This window comes from Delphinapterus leucas, chromosome 3 (genome assembly GCF_059928025.1).
Source record: "Delphinapterus leucas isolate spDelLeu-1000000601 "Yukka" chromosome 3, BTC_Dleu_Yukka2, whole genome shotgun sequence".
Classification (NCBI taxonomy): domain Eukaryota; kingdom Metazoa; phylum Chordata; class Mammalia; order Artiodactyla; family Monodontidae; genus Delphinapterus; species Delphinapterus leucas.
The window spans coordinates 62,720,688-62,733,410 of record NC_143131.1 but is presented as its reverse complement, the minus strand read 5'-3'; the positions used below and the strand labels follow the sequence as shown (position 1 = coordinate 62,733,410).

The 12,723-nt window shown below is 48.6% G+C and overlaps 1 protein-coding gene across 1 annotated transcript; it reads left to right on the top strand.

Moving 5' to 3' along the window:
* The first annotated feature begins 4,961 nt into the window (after positions 1-4,961).
* OTP (orthopedia homeobox) lies at positions 4,962-12,211 on the top strand. Its single transcript, XM_022551312.2, has 2 exons — positions 4,962-5,988; positions 11,672-12,211. The coding sequence occupies exons 1-2, from the start codon at positions 5,272-5,274 to the stop codon at positions 12,200-12,202; spliced, it is 1,248 nt and encodes a 415-aa protein (XP_022407020.2). The 5' UTR covers positions 4,962-5,271; the 3' UTR covers positions 12,203-12,211.
* Positions 12,212-12,723: the final 512 nt, after the last annotated feature.

The window sequence follows — 12,723 nt, the reverse complement described above, 5'->3', positions numbered from 1 at the left end:
AGGCAAGAAAATAGGAAAATGTGAGATCGTTAATTATTGAGGGAGGCGCTCCTCATTAAATGGAACAATGTTACAATTCAGCATTTAATAGCAGGAATGTGAATAATAACGCGCCATATTTCATCCCACTGTCTGCAAAAAAAAGAGAGAGAGAGAGAGTAGTTTACAAACAGCTCAGGCAGCCGAAAGTTACGTTTAATAAACACTCCAAGGCTTCTGTAAGTGGAAAAAGCAATTAGGGCACTGGGCATACTACCCAATTCTTCTGAAGCATCTGGTATATATTTTTATTCTCTCTGTGTCTCTACAAAGGATTTGCAATGAACGCAGAAATACAAGTAGAGAGAAAAATCAGAATTACAAACCTAATCAGCATAAACCCATCATTAAAGCACTTGCTGCATGGATCTCCCATACCATCCCACCTCTCGATCCAGCCACCACTATGTTTCTAAATCTTGCTCTGGACCAGGATGGCAAAGCAGGATGAAAGGAACCGATTTTGTAGTTGCTGTGTTTGTAGTTTACATAGTCAGCCTTCAAGGTTTTGTTTTGTTTTGTTTTAAAAATATATATCTCCCAGAAAGCCGCCTTCTTTCAAAACTACAAAGTTCTCTGGCTCTGTCTGGGCGTGCGGCCCGGCGGCAGTGGAAACGGATTGCCTGGCCTTTAAATGCTCTTTGTGCTTCGTTAAAAAGTAGAAGGGGGAAAAAAGAGAAAGAAAAAAATGATTTCCCTGTGCATTGCCCCTTGGCAGGCTCTTGTACAAAATTCAATCTCTATTTTTTATGAGAAGTAAACTGTCTAAATAAATTTTATTAGGGGCAACCAATATATTTTCTAGTAGTTCCCTTTGTTCCGCTTCTACGTGTGTGTAACAATCTAAAACCTATTTATTGAGGAAAAATCACTGGATCCGTCATAGAAAATCCTTCTACTTTGCTTTGAAGTGATTTCTGAAGACATTCTTGTCATTCCGAAGATTTGGGGGCCATTGCGCTGAAGCCTCGCCTTGTTAGGGACTCCAGTTCCCATGATCGTGTGGGAAATGCCTTAAATTATCAACAGGAATGGGCCTGACCGGCACTTTCCCGGCTTCCCGAGGAACGTGGGAAGATGACGAGGAATAAAACTCTGTTAAATACATCTCAGGCGCTGCCCAGGTGGATTCAGACATTGGCCAAAATGAGCTGCAGAGAGGGAACCGGGCGCGGGGGCGAGCATTTTACGCCCAGACTATTGTCATTTTCCTCGTCACGCCTGCTGGCAGCCGGCTCCTGACTCGCGGTCCAGCTCCAGCTTGCGCTCGACGCCCCCATAACACCCCCGTCACCCCCTCCCAACTCTCAGATTTCCCTCCTTTTTTCTCTTTCCTTTTCCCCTCTCCCCCCACCCCTACCCCCAGATGCTTATGCTCTGAAGTCTTGGAAGAAATGATTTAGTTTGTTTATACTGCTATAAAAATCAAGACCAATAGAAAAGTCATAAAATGAAGCGAGCTATCAATCACGCCGCAACATTGTTATTCAGCGGTTACTAACAGAGATGGATAATCCTTTGATTTCGTCCCATTGTTATTACTCTGATGTCTTCACATTAACTATTACACATTTATTTATCGACTTGAAAGATGCAACAAAACAGAATATACGAGCGTGTGCGTGTGGGAGAATGCTGCACGGTCCGCGGCTGTTCTGGGGGCGGCTGTGGGATGAGGACACGAGCGCTTGTGTGCACACACGTGTAGGCCCCGCACCCGTCTCCTTCTCTCTCCAGGTGGCGGCCTCTCCTCCCTCCCTCCAGACAGGGTGCCGAGCCAAGGCTGTACCTCCTTCCGCGGACCTGCCGGTTTGAAGGATTAGGGTGTTGCCGCCAGGCCTCCAGTCTCTAACTCTGACACTTCTCCCCACCTCTGCCCCTGCGTTCTGCTCTTAGATACCCCCAAGCCCCACCCCGGTGGGCACAAACCCCCTTCGAGTCCCCGGGAACTTGGAGCCAGGTGCGCGCTCTGGAACCACGTCCAGGGAGCACGCCGCCCCGCCCAGGGCCGCTATCCTGCCTCGTGCAGCGCTCACCGCGAGCCGTAGCTTCTAGATTTGGGGCTTTGTTTGGGGAAAGGAAAGCTTTTATTGGAGGGATTCTATCTGCTTTAGGTCTAGGTATTCTCCTCCCAAGCAAAGCCTTTCTCGCTAGGACACTAGGAGCTTGCCGAACACCCTCAAGGCTCCCAAACTAGCCGCCGCCGCCGCTCGGACTCCGCCGAACCGCAGCCCCCGTCCCACTTAGACCGCTTTTGCAGCAGCTTCGGCGGCCGCTGAAGCTCGGCCAAGCGCGCAGCTTCGGCGGAAGCGGCCTCCGCTGCTCGGAAGGAACCGCTGTGGCTGATTCCCGACACTCACACGTGTGTGTGGATGTGCGCGCGCGCGCGCACGTGTGTGTGTGCATGGGAGGAGGGGAGTGGGCTGCAGGAGAGAAGAGGAAGGGAAACTGCCCCAGAGTTCGGCTTGCCGCCTCCTTTGTCTCCTTGCTCGGTCCCTGTCACATACACATAGCTAAGGACACACACACACACACACACACACACACACACACACTTCCTCTCGCATCTGCTCTCAGGCAGCATTTCCAATGTTTTGTGTAAGTCAATTGGACGGCGAACAAAAAAAGCCATTTGCTCGGTATTATTTAAAACAGACTTCATAGGGCCACCCTTTTGTGGAAGCTTTATTTGCACTAAATGACTAATCTTAATTGCATCACTCTCGAATTAAAAATCAATGTTAATCAAGTTGAGAGTAGTAAACATCAGTTTTCATTGTGCCTGGGAAGAGGGCATTTTTCTTGTGTTGCAAATAAAAATACAAGTCAAATAACTTTAAAAGGGCATTATGTTCTGCTACAAATACAATTGAAACGGATTGTTTAGGAGCAGATCAGAAATGGTACAGAAGTTTGCACTTAATTTCCTCAGTTATCATTTACAATAAGAACCTCCAGTCCTGACAGCCAAGTCTAAACAGTAGTAAATTAGTACAAATTTATACTGATTTTACTCTAATAATCGTAATAAAAGCTTATAGATTTGGCACTAATTACATAAATGCCTAATGATCTTGAAAATTACTCTGGTTAGAAATATATTACTAATCTAAACTTTGTTGTTGGCTGGCTCTGAAAAATCAGAACATTAGAAATGGTTCGCTTAACTTGTGCAAAGCACTTTAAATTGTTCAAGAAGTTTAACATATTCGAGAGGAAAATAAAGAGCATTTAACTTTATTTACAGCCTAAGGTGGAGTTGGAAGCCGAGCTGAACTCAGAAACTTTGACCAAAGGAGCGGGCTGTGGGCCAGGATGCAAGCGTGGGCCGGGCGGAGCAGCAGAAGCCGGGCTCGAAACGTGCAAAGTGCAAGAATCGGCACGGCGCACGGGTCCTTGAAGCAGACGTCGGGGCCTGGCAGCGCCGGGGGAGTCGACTGCTGTTTTGCTCTCTAGGCCCTGCCGCGGGGCTGGGACTCTGTAGGCCCGGGGTCCCAGCCAGGGCGTCTGGACCCTAGGCGCAGGTCTGCTGGGCGGCAGCGAAGTCTAGGCGCTGTCTGGAGGGCGCGGCGTGCCCTTGTTGTGCTCGGGATCGGCAGGCCTGCGCCAGCGGCAGGCCAGTGTTGCCCAGCGCGCTGGTGGGGGCTACTCTCGGGTCACCAGGGGGTCATGCCCTGCTCTGTCCCCTGCCCTGCCTCTTTCCCAGGAAGACCCTAGCTCAAAGAGACAGAGCTGCGCCTTTGGAGCGAGCAGGGCGGAACAAGGAGAAGGAAAGGTGTGCCTGGAGGAAATCCCTGGGAAGAACTATCGGAGGTCGGGCCGAGAAGCCCAGGGCGAGGGCAAGGCGGCCGCCGCTGCTTTAGCAGCTGCTCGGGGCTGGAGCCGCCAGGGCTGCCGCTGCCGCCGCCTCCTCGGGCGGGCGCGGGCGGGCGGGCGGAGTGGGGGACTCTCCGGGCGCTGACATTTGCAGGCTGCCCTCCTGATTGGTCCCCTCGCCGAGCTGCTCACGGGTTCATTCAACTGTTAAGCACCTCCCCGTCTCTCTAAAGGACATTATAATGCAAGAAGCCCCCTTTTTAACCACAAACCGAATTTTCTTTCATTTAGGTGATCTATATATATCTATATCGTATAGCTTATAGCTTATATCTATTTTAAATAACTTAAAACCGCTAAAATTTGGGGGGGAACAGCTTTCACCCTGGAGCGGTGCGCGATGCTGTCTCACGCCGACCTCCTGGACGCCAGGCTAGGTGAGTGCGCGGCTCTCGCCCAGGCAGCCAGGAGAAGCCCCGGCAGGAAATTGTCAATTTGTTCCTTATTTTACCTTAATGTGCCCTAAATGGACTAATTTCTTTAAAAGTAATTGTGCTGCATTAAAGCTTAATTTGATTTAACATCGTCTTTTTAAAAAATCTATGGAATATGTAGATCCAGAGGAGTTGGGAAATGTTGTTACTTTTTGTTTTTCTTATTTTCTCTCTTTCCCCCTCCCCCTTATTTTTTTTAAGGGAACGACCTACCCCGTGATAATTTGTTTGGAGGCATTTTTCTTTCTCTCTTTTCACCTCCTATTTGTGTTAATTTGAGATTTCTTTCTTCTCTTTTTCCCTCTCTTCCTCTCTCCCCACTACCTCTTTCTCTCTTCCTCGTCTGAGTATGGTTGAATTTGTAAAAATCGGTCTTGAAGGAGAAGCCGCTGCAGTAGAAGCGGATTTGCTAAGTGTGCTCATTGAGAAAGGAGAAAAGCCAGATTCATCCTCACGGGCATCCGGCCTGCAAAGGGACCCGTCATTGCCAGTGGCCGAGAGGAATGCGCCTTTTATTTCTCCGGAAAGAAAAGTTGAATTCTCTAAAGCTTGATTCACTGTTATGTCTAGAGAGTTTACTTGAGTTTCCTTAATGCTGTCTGGGTTACTGGGCTCAGGGTTTCCGGTTTGGGAATCTTTGGTGATGGATGTGACTCCATTTTCCAAACACTTTCTCTGATTTGAGGGGGAGGCGGAGCTGATTTGGGTTGATTTCGGGAGGTGGAAAGCTTGGAGACTTATTCATCTTCCGAGAAAGTGAGAGGGAATCAACTGAGGGCCGGAGGTAGAGTTCGTCAGGCTGCCTGAGCGCAGGTGGGGCAGCAACGAAGGAATCGTTTAATTTTTCTTTCTTTTCTTTTCTTTTTCCCCTCCTGGTCGAAGGATATGCTCTTGGGTTGCTGGGGCACCAGGGGTACGGTTCATGAGAGGGACTCCGAGGCATGTTTCATTGCCGGGACTGGGAGTGTTTCATTGTGGGAGAGAAGAAAGCATGTGCTGTTTACTACGGGACCCCGCGGCGGAGAGAGGGGAAAGGGCCGGGAGACGGTATTACAGCCTGGCTGTCCAAATCCTGGGGAACCCAGCTGAGCATCCCGGGAGATTGCTCCGTAGGGCAACCGCGGGCTCAGAGGGAGCCGAGGATGGGGCTGAAAAAGGACCGCGCGGGGAGAACAGTCCCTCCTGGCATGGCCAGGACAGTAGTGACCACCATCCCCTTGCCTCCTCAGGTATGAAAGATGCCGCCGAGCTTCTGGGCCACCGGGAGGCGGTGAAGTGTAGGCTGGGTGTGGGGGGCTCCGACCCCGGGGGCCATCCGGGGGACCTAGCGCCCAACTCCGACCCAGTCGAGGGAGCCACTCTGCTGCCCGGGGAGGACATCACCACAGTGGGCTCTACGCCGGCCTCTCTGGCGGTGAGCTCAAAGGACCCGGACAAGCAGCCGGGGCCCCAAGGTGGCCCGAACCCCAGCCAAGCAGGTCAGCAGCAGGGCCAACAGAAGCAGAAGCGCCACCGGACGCGCTTCACCCCGGCGCAGCTCAACGAGTTGGAGAGGAGCTTCGCCAAGACTCACTACCCCGACATCTTCATGCGCGAGGAGCTGGCGCTCCGTATCGGGCTGACGGAGTCCCGAGTGCAGGTACGCTGGGCTTGGGCGCCAGGGCAGAAGACAAGGAGGGGGCGGGTGGACTTGGGCAAAGGAAGCAGGGTCTTTCCTTCCCTTTCAGGGATCCTGGGCTGCGCTTCCTCTACCTATGCTTTCCTGGGTCAAGTTAGCTCCTCTGCCCGCAAACTGGCCCCATCGATGGACAGACAGTGCCCCCATCTCCTGCCAGTATAGCCACATCCCCGCAGAAACTCCTCAAAAGCGAAGCCGGCGTCGTTCAATTGCTAGGTCTCTTCCTTCCTCCTGAGAAGGGAACCTCCGGGTCTCCCACCTTCGGTGTCTCCCAGGCGGCTAAGTCCAGCACGCGATTACACTCCAGCTCTCGTAACTGACAAGCATTTCATTATCCCCTAATGAGTTTGTGTTAAGAGTCTGGATAAATGGGAGAATGCAACAATTATACAGAAAACATGAAAAGGGAGTAAACAAGGCGAAATGGGCACATTTCATAAAAGATCTACACCTGGGTTTTACGGTGTAGCTTTATTCTCCTGCTTATCACACTCCTACCGCTCTCAGGCAAAACACCCCTAGCTTTGATGTTTACAAAGGCTTTGAACTTGGCGGCCTACCAATGCGCTGGGAGAGGCTGGAGCGATCCCCCACAGACTATGAGTCCTGGTTTTCCCTAAGGTAACTTGGGGAGTGGGGAGGAAAGAGGGCTTTCTTGTAGATCTCCGATTTGAAGAAAGGACATTTGGGGCAGGAAAGATTGACCGGCAGTAGACAAAATCATTACTGACCCCTTGTTCTCATCCAACCCCGATCCAAGTTGTAAATTACATGTGACTTAGAAAACCACACCTGTAAGTTTTTTGAAAATCGGGGAATAAAAGTATAAGCCCAATGCATCTCGGATTTTTTCTGCTTTTTAGAAGAATGAAAACATTATGTCAAATATTTTATGGACAGGTGCTGGAGGTGAAAGTCCAAGGCGCGCGCTTAGTCTTGAGCTATCCAGGGTTCTGAAACCTTCCTTTCCTGTCTTGGACGTGGTATTTTCTGTTCCTTACCCTGGGTGTTGATCTCAGCTCTAGCTGCTTTTACAAATTTTAACTATCTTCGCTTTACAAATTTTAAATATCAAAGTTTAAAGATCTCAGTTACTTTACATTTGATCTAAGAAGAGACAAGAGTGTCCTTAATCACGGTGTTGAGTTTTTCTGTCTCCATTCTGCTTTTTAAAGATAGTCTAACCTGGAAAAATAGCATATGCTTCTGTTTTAAATAGTCAGAAAAAAATGCCATTAGGGACTTAAAGTGGTCAAATTAATATAGTAATATTCAGGGTATAATATAGATTAACATTTTTACTCAGTGTAAGTCTGGGTGGTTTCCTTAGTGAACTCTGGAAGCCCTGAATCATGGGCCATTGAAATTAAGCATCAAAGTCATGTTAATTGCATTGTGCAGAAATATATTTCTAGTGCTCTTAATTTTTTTTTTACCTCACACCTCTTTTAAATCTTTTGAAATTGAGTTCAAATCTTAACAGAAATATACAATTTCAATATTTCCATTACCGTTCATAATAGTACTGGCTTGTTAAAATCCTGTCGGTTCAAAACTCATAAATTTTTTGTCACTCAAGAGAAATGCTATATAATAATTTTTATTTTAAAGACTAAAATGCTATTGCTTAACCTTGGCTTACTAGTAATTAGTTTGAATTAAAATAGAACTTAGAACCACAAATAAAATATAATTGGACAACTGACTTTATGAAAAAAGAAAATGAGGTCTATTAAACTTTATTAGGTCTTCCAAAGGTTAATCGCAGTGATTCTTTTAATATAAAAAGTTGTAAATGAAATAAAACACAAACTATGTAATAGAAACAGTTATTTTCAAGAAGTACACAGAAGAATAATCAAGAAGAATAGAGACAAAGTACTTTAATTGTTCTAACATAATGTTCAACCAAAGATAATAGCTTGATGCTGCTGATAGGAACAATTTAATAGAATGGCAATTTCAATATTTTTAAAAATAATGTTCCATAGTTTAAAAAGTAATCAGATCAACATAACCTTCTTAATTAACACTTCAAAATGATTAACATTATGTAATGTAATGCAAAAATAATTTATGTAAAATGTATTTACTTCACAATTCATTGTATCGTTGCTCCTTGACCAAATTCAAATTAAATAGTAATTGGTTTATGTTCTTATATGATGAGTACTTCATAGTTTTCTTTATAGTTAACAGATTGCCACACATTCTTTTCAGTACATGGGGCCGCTGCACTGATTAAAAATGATCTAAACATTTAATTTATTGCAATTGTATGTTTTTAAAGATACTTTTTGATTCTAGACTAAATGATCTCAAATACTTATTTTTATCTATATCTGGCATATATCATACTTTTAAGTATTTATTAAAGCACCTCTACTCACACGGAGGCCAATTCCATGTCTGATATCGCTCCTCTTTTCTGGCTAGTATAATAAAACCATTCCTTTTATAGCATGCCATTATTAGAAACCAATTTCAGAATTATTTATAACCTGGAATGGCTTATTAAGCAGCAATGCGAGAATCATGCAAATTACGCGATCAAATGCAATATAATAAGCATAATCATTAGTCTCTAGCACGGATTAATTAACTTTCAATATTTTATTTACATAAAAACCAAATCAGTGAAATAACTTCTGCACAGCCAGGCTTGCCTTTCAATATTTTATACGAACAAAAATAATGTGCTGTAATTCCATTGACCGTGTCCCCCAGAATGGCCCTGTCACCTGCCACATCTTAATAGGGGGACAAGCCAAGAGTATTTTCTAGTTTTCTAATGGAATGAGAAATTGCATTTTCTTCCTCTCCCAGCACTATTAAAGTGTAATGAATTCGGCCCAGAGTTCACGGCTGGCTGATCGAAATGAACCTGAGATCTAGGCTTTAATACAGCTCCCCAGATTTCCTCCCAAATCTTCACATTAATCATTTGCTGGATTCCAATGAGATCTTCATAAAGCATTTGCTTCGAGGGGGAAATAAGTAATATTCTCTCTTTCTCCCTCTCTTTCTCTATTTCTGAGCCATTTATAGGCGGGGAATTAAACGGGCTATATATTTTAAAATACATTTACAGTATGTCTATATGACTGTAACAGCAGATATCATGAAAGTGGATTTTTAAATTCCAACCTCCATTAGATTCTCACTGTGGTATTAAGCATTTTCTGAGAAGAGCTGCATTTCAAACTGAATACGAAGTTGGCCATGGCTGTGGTTAATATATTTCCTGGAGTTGTCATCTCCGCATTCTCAAAATCTCCCTTAGGTTTTACCTGCATTTTAATCTGTCACGCTCTAGTTTTCAAGCGGAAACATTCACATTTTTAAAACATATGCATCATAGCTTGGAACGGAGGTGCTCAGACCCCATGCAGATTTTTTTCCCAACCCCAGTAAGCCATGAAACATAAAAAATTTTGTAGCCATTATTTGACTACTAACCCTCAAACATAATTGAGCACGATTTTTCGATTATTTCTGTAATATTTAGTTCTTCAACAGCTGTTCTTTTCCGCTTGGGCCTGAGATTCAGAAACCTTTCTGGCAGGCGTGTTTTTTACTGAGATTCTTCGGGGCAATTTCTCCCCCCTTTCTTCTGCTTTTTTCCCCAGTCCCCCACCCCGTGCCGGCCCCAAACATTCAAACATTTCGGGATTCACTGACATTAGCAGGGTGCTAGGAACCGGTATTCATAGATATCTTTAAAAATGTATCCGGGTGCGGAGTGTGAGGTGTGGGGACCGTCTGGACACAGACACCGTCCCTTGTCTAGGGCTCCATCCGGTCCAGCCTTGGATGGATAATGCAAAGCGACCTCTGGCAGCAGGTCTCCTCGCTATGCTTTCCTGGGCTCCTGCGGGCTGCTCTCCGCAGAAGGCCGCTAACAACTCAATCCGCGGCCTGCCGCATTGATCCCAGCCTCCACCTAGGGTTCTGCTGCCTCATTAATCCGCCGCGCCACCAGCTCAAGGGGCTTTAGTAGGGAAAGGACCCAACATCTTTACCCAATCCGGACACTGGAGTAGGCGGAAACATGGGAAGTGGGGTAGAAACCAGAGAAAGATAAGGTGGTGGGCGATGGGGTAGAAAGGCCAGGGCCAGCCCAAAAGCGGGAGAGGATTCTAGATTGCAATGCCGTTCACATTGGTAAATAGAGAGTGCACGGGTGTGAACAAACCATTGTGCATAGCCGGTTTACCGGGAAAGGCGGTCAGGTACTCATACTCATGATGCTTTGCGGAATAAACACTGAATAGCTTGGATTAACGCATTATCTTTTGGCCATGAATATGGTGGTCAAATTGCGTTGGCCAAATTATGAGAAAATTCAATCAGTACCTGAGCTGTGTCCCACATCATTTATATTTATGCATAGTAAGCCTCCAACTGACTACTGTTAAACTGTAAGCCTGCCAAGTGGGCATGCTGGCATTTTTTTTTTAAATAAAAAGATCAAATTTAAATATGGGGCAAAGGGATGTTATCTTGGTCAGGCAGTTTACTTGATATATTTCAGGAAGAACCCTTCCTTCCCCTGTGGTGGTGAATTTGACATTCATAGACAAATTTGTCTGGTAAGGTCTGAACTTCCAGGGTCACTGTTAAGAAAGAACTAATAGGCTCACTTTGGAGTATACTTTATAAAACACATCTCCTTTAAAAAGACATCTGGGTTTGTTTAAGCAAAATTAAATTTGATTCATACCTATTGTGAGCTTTACACTTGACTTCTTTTAGTTTGTAATGGTCAGAAAATTTGCTTTTAGTTTATAGATGAAACGAGGGGTGGGGTGGGGCTGAGGGAATTGGAGGCCTTGTTATTTGGGATCCTCAGTAAGTTCCTGAAAATAATAGATTTGAAGGCCCTGAGGCTTAGGGCTCCAGCAGCAGGTTCCAGCACACTTGCACAGCCCAGATAAAGGTACCCTTGGAGGGGCTTGAGAACGAGGCACGGACTTGTGGCAGCAGTACCAGTCGTTACGAATCAGAAGTCACGGTGGCGACCCAAACAACACTGTAACTCAGTGGCACTCGCTTTCCCACACGGATCACTATATTAACCTCTCTGCTCTGTCATCCATGGCGTTAGGGGTTCTCCTTTGTCTTTCGATTTTGGAACTGGCTATGTCATCCACGGCCCTTCATCAATTTCCAAAGTTACAGCGTTTCAGAAAATTCTATACCCCATCATTGTTATAAGGCACGCTATTAAGCCACATGGGTACGCAAGTTTATCTTCATTTGTACACCTGTGGGTCCAGCCTTGACACATGCCTGCCTGCAGACCTGTGCATCTAAGCAGCGAACAGAAGGTGCCAGCGTGCAGGGGCGTGGTGAATACTGCGCATGGTGTATGTTTGCACCGTGTGTAAGCGCTCCGGGGCACGATCACTCAGGACCCCGGGAGTTGGCGCCCGGTGGATGCAAGGGGCGCCGGTTGATTCCAGCTGGGGGAAAACCAGGGTCACCGGCTGGGTGCGGGGGGCGTGCCGGGCCGATGGCACTTGTTCGGCCTGGAGCTGAGTGGGTGGACCTGAGGCGGATTTCTAGGGCTCAAGCCCCCGCCCCTCCTGGCCCGCCCGCCGGCTAACAGCGCCCTGTGTGTCTCCCGCCCTGCCCGCTCCAGGTCTGGTTCCAGAACCGGCGAGCTAAGTGGAAGAAGCGCAAGAAGACCACCAACGTGTTCCGTGCGCCGGGGACGCTGCTGCCCACGCCAGGCCTGCCTCAGTTCCCGTCGGCCGCCGCCGCCGCCGCCGCCGCCATGGGCGACAGCCTGTGCTCTTTCCATGCCAACGACACCCGCTGGGCGGCAGCCGCCATGCCGGGAGTGTCGCAGCTGCCGCTACCGCCGGCGCTGGGCAGGCAGCAAGCCATGGCACAGTCGCTGTCCCAGTGCAGCCTGGCGGCCGGGCCGCCGCCCAACTCCATGGGCCTGTCCAACAGCTTGGCGGGCTCCAACGGCGCGGGGCTGCAGTCGCACCTCTACCAGCCTGCCTTTCCCGGCATGGTGCCCGCCTCCCTCCCCGGCCCCAGCAATGTCTCCGGCTCGCCCCAGCTCTGCAGCTCCCCGGACAGCAGCGACGTGTGGCGGGGCACCAGCATCGCCTCCCTCCGCCGCAAGGCGCTAGAGCACACAGTCTCCATGAGCTTCACTTAATGCAGCCGCGCCCGGCCCGCTCCGCCCCCGGCACCGCCCCCAGGTCCGCCCCGAGGCCCTAGCGGCTAGCGCCCGGGCCCCTGCTTGGGCCCTGGCCCGGGCGCCCCGCCCCCGGCCCCGGACCCCAGCTCCGTCCCCCTCCAGGCCTTTGCCACCTCTCGCTTGGTCCTTTCCCTTCTCCTCCACTCTCCCGGGCTCACCCCAAGCCCCAGACCGCGAGGCCACCCCTCCGCCTGATTTCGCTCTCCCCAGCCTCCCCAAAGCCCCCCTCCCCGTCTCACGCAGCTCCTCCCTCCTCCCGGTCTCTAGCGCCTCACCCCACCCTTTCCCGCTACCCCCGGCCTTCCTGCTCGCACTCTTCGTGCTCGCGCCCTCCTCACGGCCTTCTGACTGGCTGCATTCCCATCCACACCTTCTACACGACGCCTGCGGCCCCCTCGCCCACCGCCTCCCGTCCGGTCCCTTCTTTGCCTGCACCTCACGCCCCTCCTCCCGCGCCCTGCAAAAAGCATCCTTCCCGT

Bases quoted from the DNA above. Each gene is read 5' to 3' on its own strand.
- OTP (XM_022551312.2), top strand. From the start codon at position 5,272: ATGAGAGGGACTCCGAGGCATGTTTCATTGCCGGGACTGGGAGTGTTT. The intron at 5,989-11,671 runs GTACGCTGGGCT...TGCCCGCTCCAG, and splicing joins TGACGGAGTCCCGAGTGCAG to GTCTGGTTCCAGAACCGGCG.